At 41.9% G+C, this 15,063-nt stretch overlaps 1 protein-coding gene across 5 annotated transcripts in view; it reads right to left on the reverse strand.

Moving 5' to 3' along the window:
- usp3 (ubiquitin specific peptidase 3) overlaps positions 1–15,063 on the reverse strand; it is a 209,889-nt gene that overhangs the window by 147,235 nt on the left and 47,591 nt on the right. For all 5 annotated transcript variants that reach the window (XM_072553325.1, XM_072553326.1, XM_072553328.1 and 2 more), the window contains exon 4: positions 11,741–11,824. In XM_072553325.1, coding sequence (XP_072409426.1) covers positions 11,741–11,824 — 84 coding nt within the window. The remainder of the gene's footprint in view (positions 1–11,740; positions 11,825–15,063) is intronic.

The following is a 15,063-nucleotide window of genomic DNA, read 5'->3' on the forward strand; positions in this document are numbered from 1 at the left end:
GAGAAGATCATTGCCAACGGTACTGCAATTTCCTCTCTTGCTTCCTACATAATCCTAGGATATATCCAGTCAGGCCCGGGGGACTTGTCTATCCTCAAGTTGTTCAAAATGTCCAACACATCTTCCTTCCTAACAGGTATCTCTTCTAGCTTAACAGTCCGTTTCACACTCTCCTCTTCAACAATACGGTCCCTCTCGTTCGTAAATACTGAAGACAAGTACTTGTTCAAGACCTCTCCTATCTCTTCCGACTCAATACACAGTCTCCCACCACTGTCCTTGATCGGACCTACCCTCGTTCTCGTCATTCTCAGGTTTCTCACATACGCATAGAATGCCTTGGGGTTATCCTTGATCCTATCCGCCAGGGATTTTTCATGCCCTCTCTTAGCTCTCCTAATCCCTTTCTTCAGGTCCCTTCTGGCTATCCTGTATCCCTCCACTGCTCTGTCTGAACCCTGTTTCCTCAACCTTATGTAAGCCTCCTTCTTCCTCTTTACTAGACATTCAACCTCCCTCGTCAACCAAGGCTCCCTCACACGACCATTTCTTTCCTGCCTGATCGGTACATACATATCAAGGGCACGTCGTATCTGCTCCTTGAAAAAGTTCCACATTTCCACCACATCCTTCCCTGACAGCCTATGCTCCCAACATATGCTCCTCAAATCCTGTCTTACAGCATCGTAATTTCCCTTCCCCCAATTGTAAAAACTTCTTTGTTGTGCGCACCTATCTCTCTCCATAACCAAGGTGAAAGTCACAGAATTGTGGTCACCATCACCAAAATGTTCACCCACTAACAAGCCCACCACTTGTCCCGGTTCATTACCGAGTACCAAATCCAATATGGCCTCCCCTCTGGTTGGACAATCTACATACTGCGTTAGAAAAGCTTCCTGGACACACTGCACAAACACCGCCCCATCCAATCTACTTGATCTAAAGAGCTTCCAATCAATATTTGGGAAGTAGAAGTCGCCCATGACTACGACCCTGTGGCTTCTGCACCTTTCCAAAATCTGTTTCCCAATCTGTTTCTCCACATCTCTGCTGCTATTGGGGGGCCTATAATAAACACCCAACAAGGTGACTGCACCTTTCCTATTTCTGACTTCAGCCCATACTACCTCCAGAGGCAGATCCCCCTCAAACTTCCTTTCTGCAGCCGTTATACCATTTCTAATTAGCAATGCCACCCCCCCTCCTTTTTTACCACCCTCCCTAATCTTACTGAAACATCTGTAACCAGGACCTCCAACAGCCATTCCTGTCCCTCATCCATCCATGTTTCCGTGATGGCCACAACATCGTAGTCCCAGGTACCGATCCACGCCTTAAGTTCACCCACCTTATTTCTGATACTCCTTGCATTGAAGTATATGCACTTGAGCCCATCTCTGTGTCCGCAAGTAGTCCCTGTCAGTGCTACCTTCTCCACAGCCTCCCTACAGTCTTGGACATCCTGACACACAGCTAGCTTACTTGCTGGACTACAAGTCCGGATCCCATCCCCCTGCCAAATTAGTTTAAACCCCCCGGAAGAGTGCTAGCAAACCTACCCCCCAGGATATTGGTGCCCTTCTGGTTCAGCTCACTTAATATTTAATATGGGTTTGGTAACCTCAGGTCTTTGGGTTTCTGGCTCTTTTTAACCGCTCAGAAGTTTTTTCTTTCTGTCTGGACTATTTTGGATGTTGCTAAACTAACAGTACTTCTGTTGCTACAGACATTTCTCTCTAAGTGAACCTGGCACACTGCCTGTCTGTTCTGGGTTGTTCTGACTGTGTTACTGGACTCTGGTCTCTCAACAACAGCAGATTTTTTTCTTTTCTAACTTTTTTTTAAAATGCAGTTTGCATTTTTAAATGCAAATCTTCAAGGATTTTAAAGACTTTGCTTAAATGCATGCAAGGGTTTAGATTGGATGAAGGGCTTTTGCCCAAAACGTTGATTTTCCTGCTCCTCTGATGCTGCCTGACCTGCTGTGCTTTTCCAGCACCACTCTAATCTAAACTGTTTCCAGCATCTGCAGTCCTCACTTTTGCCCCACTTAAATGCACGTAAACCAAACAACCCTCTCAAACTAAAAAAAAACCCTCCATTAACACACAAAATAAAATCAAACTTAAAAGAAAGTTCCTCAACTTAAGAACCTAAGCTCTCCAGCAATTATATTATGAATAGGTTTAATGAAATTCAACAAGAGGAAAATCTTCTGTACATTCTGGAATGCACTGCCTGAGAGTATGATGGAGACATCAAGGTGCCCAAAAGGGAATCATATTATCTGAAAAACAAATGCAGGGCCAAAGGGAAAAGGTGTGGGGAGTGGCTGTAAGCAAAACGTGTTTGCAGAGAATCAGCACAAACAGAGTTTGGCCTCCTTCTGTGCAGTAACTATTCTATGATTCTACGAAAGGCTATGGATCTATTGTGACAGGCATCCAGCTTCCACAGTTCTGTCACAATCTCCTCAAAAACAAAGTATAATTAATTTATTTCCTTTTGTTAAATTCAAAGAAACAAAAAAAAGACTATGTCCAGAGTAAGTGTAAATGACTGAATAGCAGCAGTCCAAATACTGCTTGGAAAGAATTAAGAAAATCTTGCAGAACCAATGTGTCAATTCTATTTCTCTCTTCACAAATGTTGCCTGAACTGAATATTTCCCATTATTTCATTTCCAGTAGCTACAATACTTTGCTCTTGAACTAGCACATGGCCTTTATTGCAAAGGGTTATAAGGAGTAAGGATGTCTTGCAGCATTTATTTTGGGCTTTGCCAAGACCACAGTCTTGTATGTACATAACTCTGGTATGCACGGATAAGTATACTTGCATTAGAAGGTGTACAAAAGATCCACTAACCTGATTTCTGAAATGAGAGGCTGGTCTTATGAAGACAGATGGGAGTAGAATAGACCTATATTCCTGACATTTAGAAGAATAAGTAATCTCACTGAAATGTATAAAATTTTTAAAGATGGTTTAATAGGATCAATGCTGAGCTAACTTAGAATTTCAACTATAGTCTTTATTGACAATGGAGGGTTTAGGGATCATATGGTCTACTCCTGCTCTTATTTCTTGTTCTTATTCCAGACTTACAGAAGCTAACGTGCAGGATGCTTTAAATGCGAGGTTTTTTAAAAACATACTATAACAAAACCTTTCATACAACATTTGCACTGAAATAACAAATACACAATGAAAAGAGGGCCAATGTGCAAAATGTGGCTGATAGATGTCGAAACAAAATTTTAAATAAAAAGTATTAATTTCAACAGAAACCAAATTAACACAAAGTAAAAGAACATGTATCTAAGACTTCAAATGAAAGTATTCAATTATCACAGCAAATGACGCACTTAGCCATAAAATATTTTATTTGCTTGCCAATACACACATCCATTCCAAGACCAGCAAAACCCAAGTGAGAACGTTTACTCAGCAAGATGTCCACCTGACTAGAAAATGAATTAACCTGCAGCTCCTTAGGTCATAATCAGAGAGACCTACAGCACAGGAAAAGGAACACCCCATGCTGGTCAAAAATGAGCACCTAGCTTTCCAGCACTTGGCCTATAGCCTTATATGCCTTAGCATCACAAGTGCACATCTAAATGCAATGGATATAACAGTTGAGACAGATGAACATAAGAGCCTGAATTAGTACATGGAACTATGATACTGTACCCATTCCAGAAACTTGGTTGACAGACGGTCAGAACTGGTAGCTGGGAATTTTAGGGTTTTGATATTTCAGGCATGATAGAGGGGGATGTAAAAAGGGCAAAGGAACTGAATTACTGATTAAGGGGAATGTCACAGTTGTACTTGGAGGGATCATCCAGCAAGACCATATGGGTAGAACTCAATGATTACACCTTTCTTACTCTTATAATAGGGAATACTACAGGGCTCCCAATTGCCAACATGTGATAGAGGAACACATTTAGAGTTAGAGCACGGAAAGATGTAAAAATACAGCTGTTGTAAAGGGTGATTTTAACTTCCTCAATATTGACTGGGACTCCCTTAGTGCCAAGGGCTTAGAGGAGGTAGAATTTGTTAGATTCATCCAGGAGGGGCTCCTGAAACAATATGTAGATGCCCCACTTGAAAAGGCATTGTACTAGATCTTGCATTGTGGAATGAGCCCAGCCAAGTAATTGACGTTTCAACGAGGAGGATTTTGGGAACAGTGATCATAATTCAGAAAGTAGTTATGGTTAAAAATTAAACTGGTGCTCACATGAAGGCACTAAATTGGGGGAAGGTTAATTGCAATAGTATTTGGTAGGAACTGGAAAAATGAGATTGGAGGCAGCCGTTAGAGGATAAATCCACAACTGACATGAGCGTTTTTTTTAAAAAAAGGCCAGATGATCAAAGTTCAGGACCAGCAGATTCCTGTGAGGATCAAAGATAATGGTGGCAAGATTCAGGAATGCTGGATGACAAGAGATTTTGAAACTTTACTCAGATTTTACTTTAAAGGAAGCATACATAAGATTGGGCAGCTGAAATCAGACAAGACTCCTGAATATAAAGGAAGCAGGAAAGTACTTAAAATAGGGAATTAGGAGGGTAAAATGGGAAGCATCCTTAGCAAGTAGGATTACGGAGAATCCGAAGGCATTTTACACATATATTAGGAGCAAGAGGGTAAGCTAAGGAAAGGGGGGGGTCCACTCAAGTACAAAAGGAGAGAACTTATGCATAGCGCACGAGAAAGTGGGTGAGAAGCTTAATGAGTGCTTTCCATCGGTATTCACCGAAAAGGATGTGAATAATGGTAAGACTAGGGAGGGATATATATGTAATCTAGAGCATGGTCAATATCAAGGAAGTGGTGGTATTAGATGCCATGAAAACATTAGGAGGGCTAAGATCCCAGTACCTGATGGGATGTATCGCATAATACAGAGGGAGATAAGTGAGGAGTTGCTGGGGCCTTGACTGAGATCTTTGTATCCTCTTTAACCACTGGAGAGATGTGAGGATACACCAAGGGACAGAACAATGGCTGTGGTTAGCACTGCCTCACACTGCCAGACACTTGGGTTCGGTTCTACACTTGGCCAACTGTCTGTGTTGAGTTTACACATTGTCCTAGTGTCTGCATGGATTTCCTCTAGGTGCTACGGTTTCTCCCACAGTCCAAAGACATGCAAGACAGGCCATGTTAAATTGCCCTGTAGTGTCCAGAGATGTGGGCGGCAGTGGTTAGCACTGCTGCCTCACAGTGCCAGAGACCGGGTTCAATTCCCGCCTCAGGCGACTGACTGTGTGGAGTTTGCACGTTCTCCCAGTGTTGCGTGGGTTTCCTCCGGGTGCTCTGGTTTCCTCCCACAGTCCAAAGATGTGCCGGTCAGGTGAACTGGCCACGCTAAATTGCCCGTAGTGTTAGGTGCAGGGGTAAATGTAGGGATATGGGTGGGTTGCACTTTGGTGGGTCGGCATGGACTTGTTGGGCCGAAGGGCCTGTTTCCACACTGTAATGTAATCTAATGTGTAGGTTAGGTGTGTTAACTATGGAAAATGCTGGGTTACAGGGATAGGCTAGGGGGAATGGACATGGGTAGGAAGCTCTTCGGAGGGTCAACGTGGACTCATTGAGTCGATTGGCCTGTTTTGCCACTGCTAGGGGATCCGGTTCGATAAAGGATAGACAATATTGCTCCTTTGTTTAATGATGGCTGCAGGGAGAATTCAGGAAATTATAGGCCTTGAGCCTTACAGTAGTGATAGGGAAATTATTGGGCAAGATTCTGAGACAGAATTCACTCGCGTTTGGAAAAGAATGGACTTATTAGATGTTGTCAGCATGGCTTTCTGTGGTGGAGGACTTGTCTTACAAATATGATTAAAGTTTTTGAGGAAATGAAGAAGCTGATTGATGAGGGTAGAGCAGTAGATGTTGTCTGCATGGGCTTTAAGCATTTGACAAGGTAGACCTGTCCAGAAGATTAAACATATTGGATCCACAGTAAGCAGGCACGTTGAATATAAAATTGGCTTGGTCATAGGAAACAGAGGGTAGTTGCAAAGGGGTGCTTTTCTAACTAAAGGTCTATCATCAGTGGTGTTCCATAAGGTTCCATAAGCTGGGACTTCTGTTGTGTGTAATATATCAATGATTTTGATGAAAATGTCTGATTAGTAAGTTTGCAGACAACACAAAAATTGGTGGAGGTATGGACAGGGATGAGGAAGATTGCCAATTGATAGAGCACGATATAGATTGGTTGGAAACTTGGGTGGAGAAATAGCAGATAGAGTATAATCTGGTAAAAAAAAAGTGTTTGGTGATGAATTTTGAAATATACAATAAATGACAGGATCCTTAACCCAGGAGCACTGACACACAGGGAATTTGGGGTGAAAGTCCATAGCTCCCTGAAAGTGGGAACACTAGTGGATAAAAGTTGGTAATGAAGAAATGCAGCACGCTTACCTACATCGCTTGGGGCATTAAGTATAAAAGTTGGCAAGTCATTTGCAGCTATATCAAACTTTAGTTTGGCCACAATTGGAGCATTATGTGCAGCTCAGGTCACCACACAATAGGAAGGATGTGGAGGTTTTGGAGACGGTGCAAAAGAAGTTTACCAGGATGGTGCCTGGATTGCTATAAGGGGAGGCTGAACAAAGTGGGAATGTTTTTGCTAGAGCGCTGGAGGCTGAGGGGTCAACCTGATGGAGAAGCAACAATAAAATTATGGATAGGGTGGACAGTCAAGAGTCTCGTTCCCAGGGTAGAAATGTCAAATATAACAATTCATACATTTACAGTAAGACAGGGTACGTTTAAAAATGATAAAGTCATAGATACGTACAGTACAGAAACAGACCCTTCGATCCAACTCGTCCATGCTGACTAGATAGCCCAACCTAATTTAGTCCCTTTTTCCAGCATTTGGCCCATATCGCTCTAAACCCTTCCTATTCATATATCCATCCAGATGCCTTTTAAATGTTGCAATTGAACCAGCCTCCACCACTTCCTCTGGCAGCTTGATTCCATACACACTCCACTCTCTGCATGAAAAAGTTGCCCCTTAGGTCTCTTTTATATCTTTCTCCTACTACCCTAAACCTATGCCCTGTAGTTCTGGACTCCCTCACCCCAGGGAAAAGACTATTTATTCTACCCATGTCCCTCATGATTTTATAAACATCTACAAGGTCACTACTCAGCCTCCAGGGAAAACAACCCCAGCCTGTTCAGCCTCTCCCGATTGCTCAAATCCTCCAACCCTAGCAACATCCTTTCAAATCTTTTCTGAACCCTTTCAAGTTTCACAACATCCTTCTGATAGGAAGGAGACTAGAATTGCACGCAATATTCCAAAAGTGGCCGAAACAATGTGCAAAACGATCTTTTTCCCTGATTTGGAAGTGCCATTGTTGGACTAGGGTTGAAAAAGTTAAAAATCACATCAGATTACAGTCCAACTGGTTTATTTGGAAGCACTCTTTTCCAAAAATCCTTTTGGAAGCATTTTTTTCTCCACAGAAGTGATAGGTGCCTGGAACACACTGCTGTGGGAATTGGGAGAAACAGATATGCTAACAATGTTTAAGTAGCATTCAGACAGATACATGAATAGGCAAGGAATAGACCACATGCAGGCAGATGGTATCATTATCAACAGAGAAATGGTGGGACAAGGGCCTGATCCCGGTGCTGTTTTGTTCCTTGTTCTTAAACGTTATGACCTCACTGCCTATTGGGGTGCTAAAGTTTTCACCCTAACTTTCCAACTTGGTGTCAGCGGCATTTCTCAGACCCTGAAAGCATTTGTTTGGGAGCCACTATTGCGAACAGAACATCAATATGGAACAGCCATCATCTGCAAATTTAATCCTTTTACTATGAGCTGATAAGCAATTGAGTAAAGAAAATAATTACAATGTGAATTGCCATTATGCCTGTTACAAAACATTAAACATGCCAGTTTAGAAACCTAAAGATGCCCTAAAATATTACAAAGTTAATACTTTTAACTGCTATTTGTCAAATCTCTACCTTGATGAAAGTAGAACAGTGGATGTGGCTGTATGTGGATTTTAGGAGAAAGTGAGAACTGCAGATGCTGGAGATCAGAGTTGAGAGTGTGGTGCTGGGAAAGCACAGCAGGTCACGCAGCATCTGAGGAGCAGAATCGACGTTTTGGGCATAAGCCCTTCACCAGGAATGAGGCTTGTGGACTGGGGGAGAGATAAATGGGAGGGGGGTGGGGGGGGCGGGGTGAGAAAAGAGACTGGGAAAATGTGGGGGATGGGGAAATGAGGAAACTCTTGAAATCCCCATTGTGTGGTTGCAGGGTCCCAAGGCGGAATATAAAGCATTCCTTCCTCGAAGCATCAGGTGGTAACGGTTTGGCGGTGGAGGCGGCCCAGGACCTACATGTCCTTAACAGAGTGGGAGGGGGAGTTGAAGTATTCAGCCACGGGGCGGCGGAGTTGATTGGTGCAGGTGTCCCAGAGATGTTCTCTGAAATGATCCACAAGTAGGCGTCCTGTCTCCCCGATGTAGAGGAGACCACATTAGGTGCAACAGATACAGTAGATGACATTGGCAGAGATACAGGTAAATTTCTGTCGGCTGTGGAAGGATCTTTAAGGCCTTGGATGGAAGTGAGCGAAGTAGTGTTAGTGCAAGCTTTGCACTTCCTGCGGTGGCAGGGAAAGGTACCAGGAGTGGGTGTGGGCTGGTGGGGCAGCATGGACCTGACAAAGGAGTCGCAGAGGGAATGGTCTCTCCGGAACGCTGATAGGGATGGGGAGGGAAATATATCTCTGGTAGTGGGGTCCATTTGTAGGTGGCGGAAGCGACAGAGGATGATGTGGAGGATGATGCGGAGGTTGGTGGGGTGGCAGGTGAGGACCGGAGGGTTCTGTCATTGTTGCATTGGGATGGTTGGAGTTCAAGGGTGGGGCGTTGGAAGTAAAGGAGATGCACTGGAGGGCATTGTTAACCACATCGGAAGGGAAATTGAGATCTTGGAATAAGGAGGCCACCTCGGATTTTCTAAGGTAGAATTGGTCATCCTGGGAACAGAGGCAGAGGAAGTGGGAATAAGAGATGTTGCTTTTACACGAGGTAGGGTGGGAGAAGGTGTAGTCTAGGTAACTGTGGGAGCCTATGGGCTTAGTAGATGTCCGTGATTAGTTGGTTGCTGGAAATGGAGATGAAGAGGTCCAGGAAGGGGAGGGAGATGTCTGAGATGGTCCAGGTGAACCAAATGGACCTCACCACCAGAGATATATTTCCCTCCCCACCCTTATCAGTGTCCTGGAGAGACTATTCCTTCCGCAATTCCCTTGTCAGGTCCACGCCCCCACCAGCCCACACCCCACTCCTGGCACATTTCCCTGCCACTGCAGGAAGTGCAAACCTGAGCCCATACCCACTCCTTTAACCTCCATCCAAAGCCCCAAGAGATCCTTCCACATCCAACAGAAATTTACCTGTACCTCTGCCAATGTAAACCGCTGTATTCGTTGTACCCAACGTGGTCTTCACTACATTGGGGAGACAGGACTTGCGGATCATTTCAGAGAACATCTCTGGGACACCTGCACCAAACACTTCAACTCCCCCTCCCACTGTCAATGATATGCAGATCCCAGGCCGCCTCCACCGCCAAACTATTACCATCCAACGCCTGGAGGAAGAACGCCTCATATTTTGTCTTGGGACCTTGCAACAACACGAGATAAATGTGGATTCCAACAGTTTCTTCATTCCCCCTCCCCCACATTATCCCAGTCTCAAGCCTCCAATTCGGCAGCGCCCTCCTGAACTGTCTATTACCTTTCCCATCTATTCTCCAATCCATCACCTCCTCCTTCTCCTTCATCTACCTATCACACTCTCAGCTACCTTCACCACACCCCCCCACCCCCACCACCCCCCCAATCCCATCCCCTCTCCTCCCATTTATCTCTCAGGCCCCCAGTCCACAAGCCCTCTTCCTGAAGGGCTCATGCCCGAAACAGATTCTCCTGCTCCTCAGATGCTGCCTGACCTGCTGTGTTTTTCCAGCTCCACACTCTCAACTCCGTATATAAAGTTTAGCAAGGCGTTTGATAAGGTTCCTTGTGGTAGCTCATTCAGAAAGTGAGGAGGTATGGGATACTGAGAAATTTGGCTGTCAGGATACAGAATTGGCTGGCCAATAGAACACAGAGGCTGGTATTGATGGAAATTATTTAGCCTGCAGTGATATTCTGCAGAGGTCCGTTCTGGGACTTCAGCTCTTTAGGATTTTTAGAAATGACTTGCATGAGGAAGTGGAAGGGTGGGTTAGTAAGTTTGCCAATGATACAAAGGTTGGTGGAGATGTGGATAATGTGGGGGGCTGTTGTAAGTTGCAATAGAACATTGACAAGATGTAGAGCTGGGCTGAGAAGTTACAGATGGAATTCAATTTGGAAAAATGTGAAGTGATTTATTTTGGAAAGTCGAATTTGATTGCAGATTACAGGGTTAAAGGTAGGATTATTAACAGTGTGGAGGAATAGAGGGATCTTAGGGTCCACGTCCAGAGATCCCTCAAAGTTGCCATTCAAGGTTGATAGGGTTGTTAAGAAGGCATATAGTGTGTTGACTTTCATTAGCAGGGGGATTGAGTTTAAGAGCTTTGAGGTTATACTGCAGTTCTACAAAGCCCTAGTTAGAGCACACTTAGAATATTGTGTTCAGTCTGGTCACCTCATTCTAGGAAGAATGTGGAAGCTTTAGAGAAAGTACAGAAGAGATTTACCAGCATGCTGCCTGAACTGGAGGACATGTCTTATGAAGAAAAATTGAGGGAGCAAAGACTTTTCTCATTGCAGTGAAGGAGGGCGAGAGGTGGCTTGATTGAGGTGTACAAGATAACGAGAGGCATAGATAGAATGGATAGTCAGAGACACTTTCCCAGGGCAGAAATGTCTATCATTAGGGGGCATAATTTTAAGGTGATTGGAGGTAGGTTTAGGGAAGATGTCAAAGGTAGGTTCTTTACGCAGAGAACGGTGGGTGTGTGGCATGCACTGAGAGCATTGATAGTAGAGTCAGATACATTAGGGGCATTTAGGTGACTCTTTAATAGGCACACGGACGGTAGTAAAATGTAAGGTATGTAGGTTAGTTTGATCTTAGAATAGGATAAAGGGTCAGCACAACATCAAAAGCCGATGGGCCTGTACTATGTTCTAAATCCGTATATCAGAGCAAAAAAAGTAACATTATAACTCATTAACCACATTTCTACTCCCAAAGTACATATTGAACTAATTAACACTATTTTCTAAACGAGATAGAACAGTTGTTGTTAATGCTGGAAAATCAATTTTCCTGTAGGAAAGGTTCATTCACAGCTCACTAAGATATCACAAGCAGAAGTTCAATTCCTCAGAACTGAGAAAGGGTCACTGGAGCTGAAACATTAACTCTGGTTTTCTCTCCACAGATACTGCCAGCCTACTGAGTTTATCCAACAATGTCTGTTTTTGTTTCTGATTTTCAGCATCAGGAGTTCTTTCAATTTTTATTTAGACTCACCTCATCTTTTTGCTCTCTTGCACCTATATTGTCTTACAAGCTTATTCCAGGGTTCCATACAAACATGGTTTGAAATTTTTTTTGATTTCTAAAAACTGCATCCAAAAGATAAACTAGTCTAGAAAATAAACCTGAAAACAGTCAAGATTATAGTACCATTAACTTATTCACACATACTTCTCCAAGTTCTGTAGATGCTCTCTGACCCTCTGAACCAGGCCCATCTTGGTATCATTCACCACAAAATCATCACATCTGTAACTAAAGCAAAAACAGATTACACATTAAACAAAAAGTACTTTTCTGATTTATTTTCAATGTTACTGAACCCTAATTATTTGATCGTACATCACTTGATTAACTAGTTCATCTCCTGTGGCAATGAGCACAGCAGTTGAGACCAAGAACCATCTTTGGGTGAAGGAGGAACAAATCACAGGGGTAACTGAATCAGGATATTCACATGAAATTCAGTCAATGTCTTCTAGCTTTACTTTATTGCAACTTGTCAATACTACTGTGTCCATTGGCAGGAGAGCATAATTCCAATACAATAAGGTGACCGAAGGCCATCTCAATTGAAAGTGTAAACAGAGGAAAATAATTATGAAAAAGGAGGACAAAAAGCTCTAGACTTTCTTAGAAACTTTCAACATAACTAAAAGTGGAATTTAACTCTTTCATTCTTGAGGAAGTTCCTGCATAACTGATCATGATAGGTTTAATGTCAAATGTGTGAACATTTCCTCAATCATTTGCACTATTCCCAAAAATGAATCTTCCTAAAACTTCAGCCACTTTTTTAAAAAATTACACGTGAATGAGACCTGCACTACTTCAAGAATTATGCTGTCATACTCCATACTCTCAAATTTTCTTTTTTTTTGGAACCTGACAAAAACATACAATGTTTTCAGTGGGACCAAGCAAGAATGCTTTCTGATATTGACACTCCCCAGCATAATAAAGGACTAAAACATCAAGAAGAGACAAGAGGTTCAAGACTGAAGTGCCAACAGTATCAAGGACACCTGATATAGGTTTCTGCATTGTTTAAAAAAAAACAAACAGTTAAATCAGCACAATGTGCACCATAAATGTAATCCAGGAAATTCAGGACTAAAGCGATCACAGATGCAAGATCATAGAAAGAAATAGATCATTATATATAAAACCAGCATAATAAAATGAATGGAGTAATTTTAATGAAAATTCTAAGTATTTAGCAGTAACTATATGTAGCAGAAAAGACAATACTGCAAATAACATAACTTGTCAAACTAAATCCATAAAGTAGGATCTTGTAGCACTTAAATTGAATTTAAAGGATCACCTGAAATTGGAAAGAAAAAAAATGCATTTATATTTGGCTGAGGATTCCTAAAATACAATTCAATTATGAACTGCATATTTTAGTGTAAAATGATGAGCCTTTCTAGAAATTTTCCCAAGAGAAATCTGAAATCTCCAAATTCATGCTAAAGGAAAATGTTGCTTTCTCATTTAAAATGATTGTTTTACAAGCGAATTACATTTCTATGAAGCAATGTTTAACTTAACATTAACCATGTAGTCAGGTTTAATCTGTGCTCAGTTTACTCTGACTAAATGATACGTGGCAGCATAGACCAATTGGAATATTCATAAGGTGCACATCTAATCTGGAATCTTGCCTAATGGCAGAGTTAACCACTCATACCTCCAGCGATTCATACAGCCCTTCAGCCCATCAAGTCTGCTACGACATAACTACCACTAAAAGTGCGTAATCCCAATTGTATTTGTCCCATGAACAGTTACATATGCCAATACATTTTATTTTTCCACATTTCATGTCTCAACTATGGTGACACATCAAAGGACATTTCCTATTTTGAAATAAGTGATCAAAAGTCCAACATTAGGACTTCATTCACACTTTCTGGTGTCATTTTGTGGAATGGTAAATTGCAGAAATAAAGACTACTGATACTGTACTCTTTTCTTTGTTTCATCAGTCCAGTTGGGGAACCAAAATATCCAAAAAAAAACCAAAAGGAGAATGAGAGGAAGCACAAGATGTCACTGTCCCTTAGAACAACAATGGCAGCATTGATTTGAGATTTTTTTTGTAAAAGTTCGTTATAAACAAGGATACACAACTACATGAAATCCAGTTCTGGAAAAGGAAGAACTATTGAAACCCTTTGGGATTTTCACATGCAATGCAAGTCAGAGGTAATTTAACAAGCATATGCAGCACCAAAGAAAAACTGCATAATGGTAGCTTCACTGCACATACTAAGTCAAGCAATTCAGCTAGCAGGAACAGAAGCTTACTCCAGTGCTGTAATTGTGTGGTCATCTTGTTTGCCCTAGCCAGTCAAGAATACTTCATTCACAGCTTTGTTAATGGGACAGATGCAAACACAATAATTCAGACAGGATGAGAATATTAAATAGACAAACCTCCCCCACCTAGGGCTGTACTGTACTCAGTTGAAAAAAAAAGCCTCTCACAGCGGAAACACATTCAAAAGCCCTGAGAAAATCACCTGAGTACGGATCAGAGGTGCAGTCTACAATGGAGCTGAATGATTTGAAGAAACTAAAATTGACATCAAAATTTAGCAGAAGCTCTGGAATAATCAATCACAGACAAAGTGTGCTTTGCTGCAGATTACTACTGAGGTGCATGTGGCAGTATCTATGGACATGAGCTAATGCTCGATGAACCATAAGTTTCATGGATCTAAATTGGACATTTAACTTGCTTGTCACTATCGTTAATGACAAGGCAACCAGTGCTATTAGTTGTGCTTCCAGAAGTTTTTAGCAGAAACAACAGCTTTTCCAAATAAAGTTATTGCCACATAGTATTGTGCAATTATAACACAATTTCAAATTTTCATTTTCAATTCTTTTCCTGTGATAGCTTAGTGGTATTATTGCTGGATTGTTAATCCAGAGATTCGGGTAATATTCTGAGTATCTGTGTTCACATCTGTAATAGCAGATAACAAAGTCTAATGGTCACCATGAAGCTATTGCAGATTGTTGGAAAAAACCCATCCGGTTTGCTAATGGAAACTGCTGTCCTTACCTGGTCTGGCCCACATGTGACTCCTGACTCACAGCAATATGGTTGACTCTTAACCATCTTTGGGGCAATTATGGCTGGGTAATAAATGCTGGCCTAACCAGCGATGCCTACATCTGTGCATGATTTTAAAAAGGTTAAATAGTTGTAGGGAAACTCAGCAGCTGAAGCTAAGAATTTATTTTATTTAAAATAAAAACTGTACACTTCAGTTATCACTTTGTTACTCATAACTTACACTTACTTGTCACTTTTAACAGAAAAGCATTCCAAACCAAAGTTGTCAAAAAGTAGATGAAAAGCCAAAGGGGTTAAATGACTGATAAAAAGCATGGACAAAGAAGAGGGATTTAGAGATGTTAAAATGAGGAAAACTTCGGAGTATAGCACTAGACAACAAAGGTACAATCAAAAATAAGTG

This window comes from Chiloscyllium punctatum, chromosome 33 (genome assembly GCF_047496795.1).
Source record: "Chiloscyllium punctatum isolate Juve2018m chromosome 33, sChiPun1.3, whole genome shotgun sequence".
Lineage (NCBI taxonomy): Eukaryota > Metazoa > Chordata > Chondrichthyes > Orectolobiformes > Hemiscylliidae > Chiloscyllium > Chiloscyllium punctatum.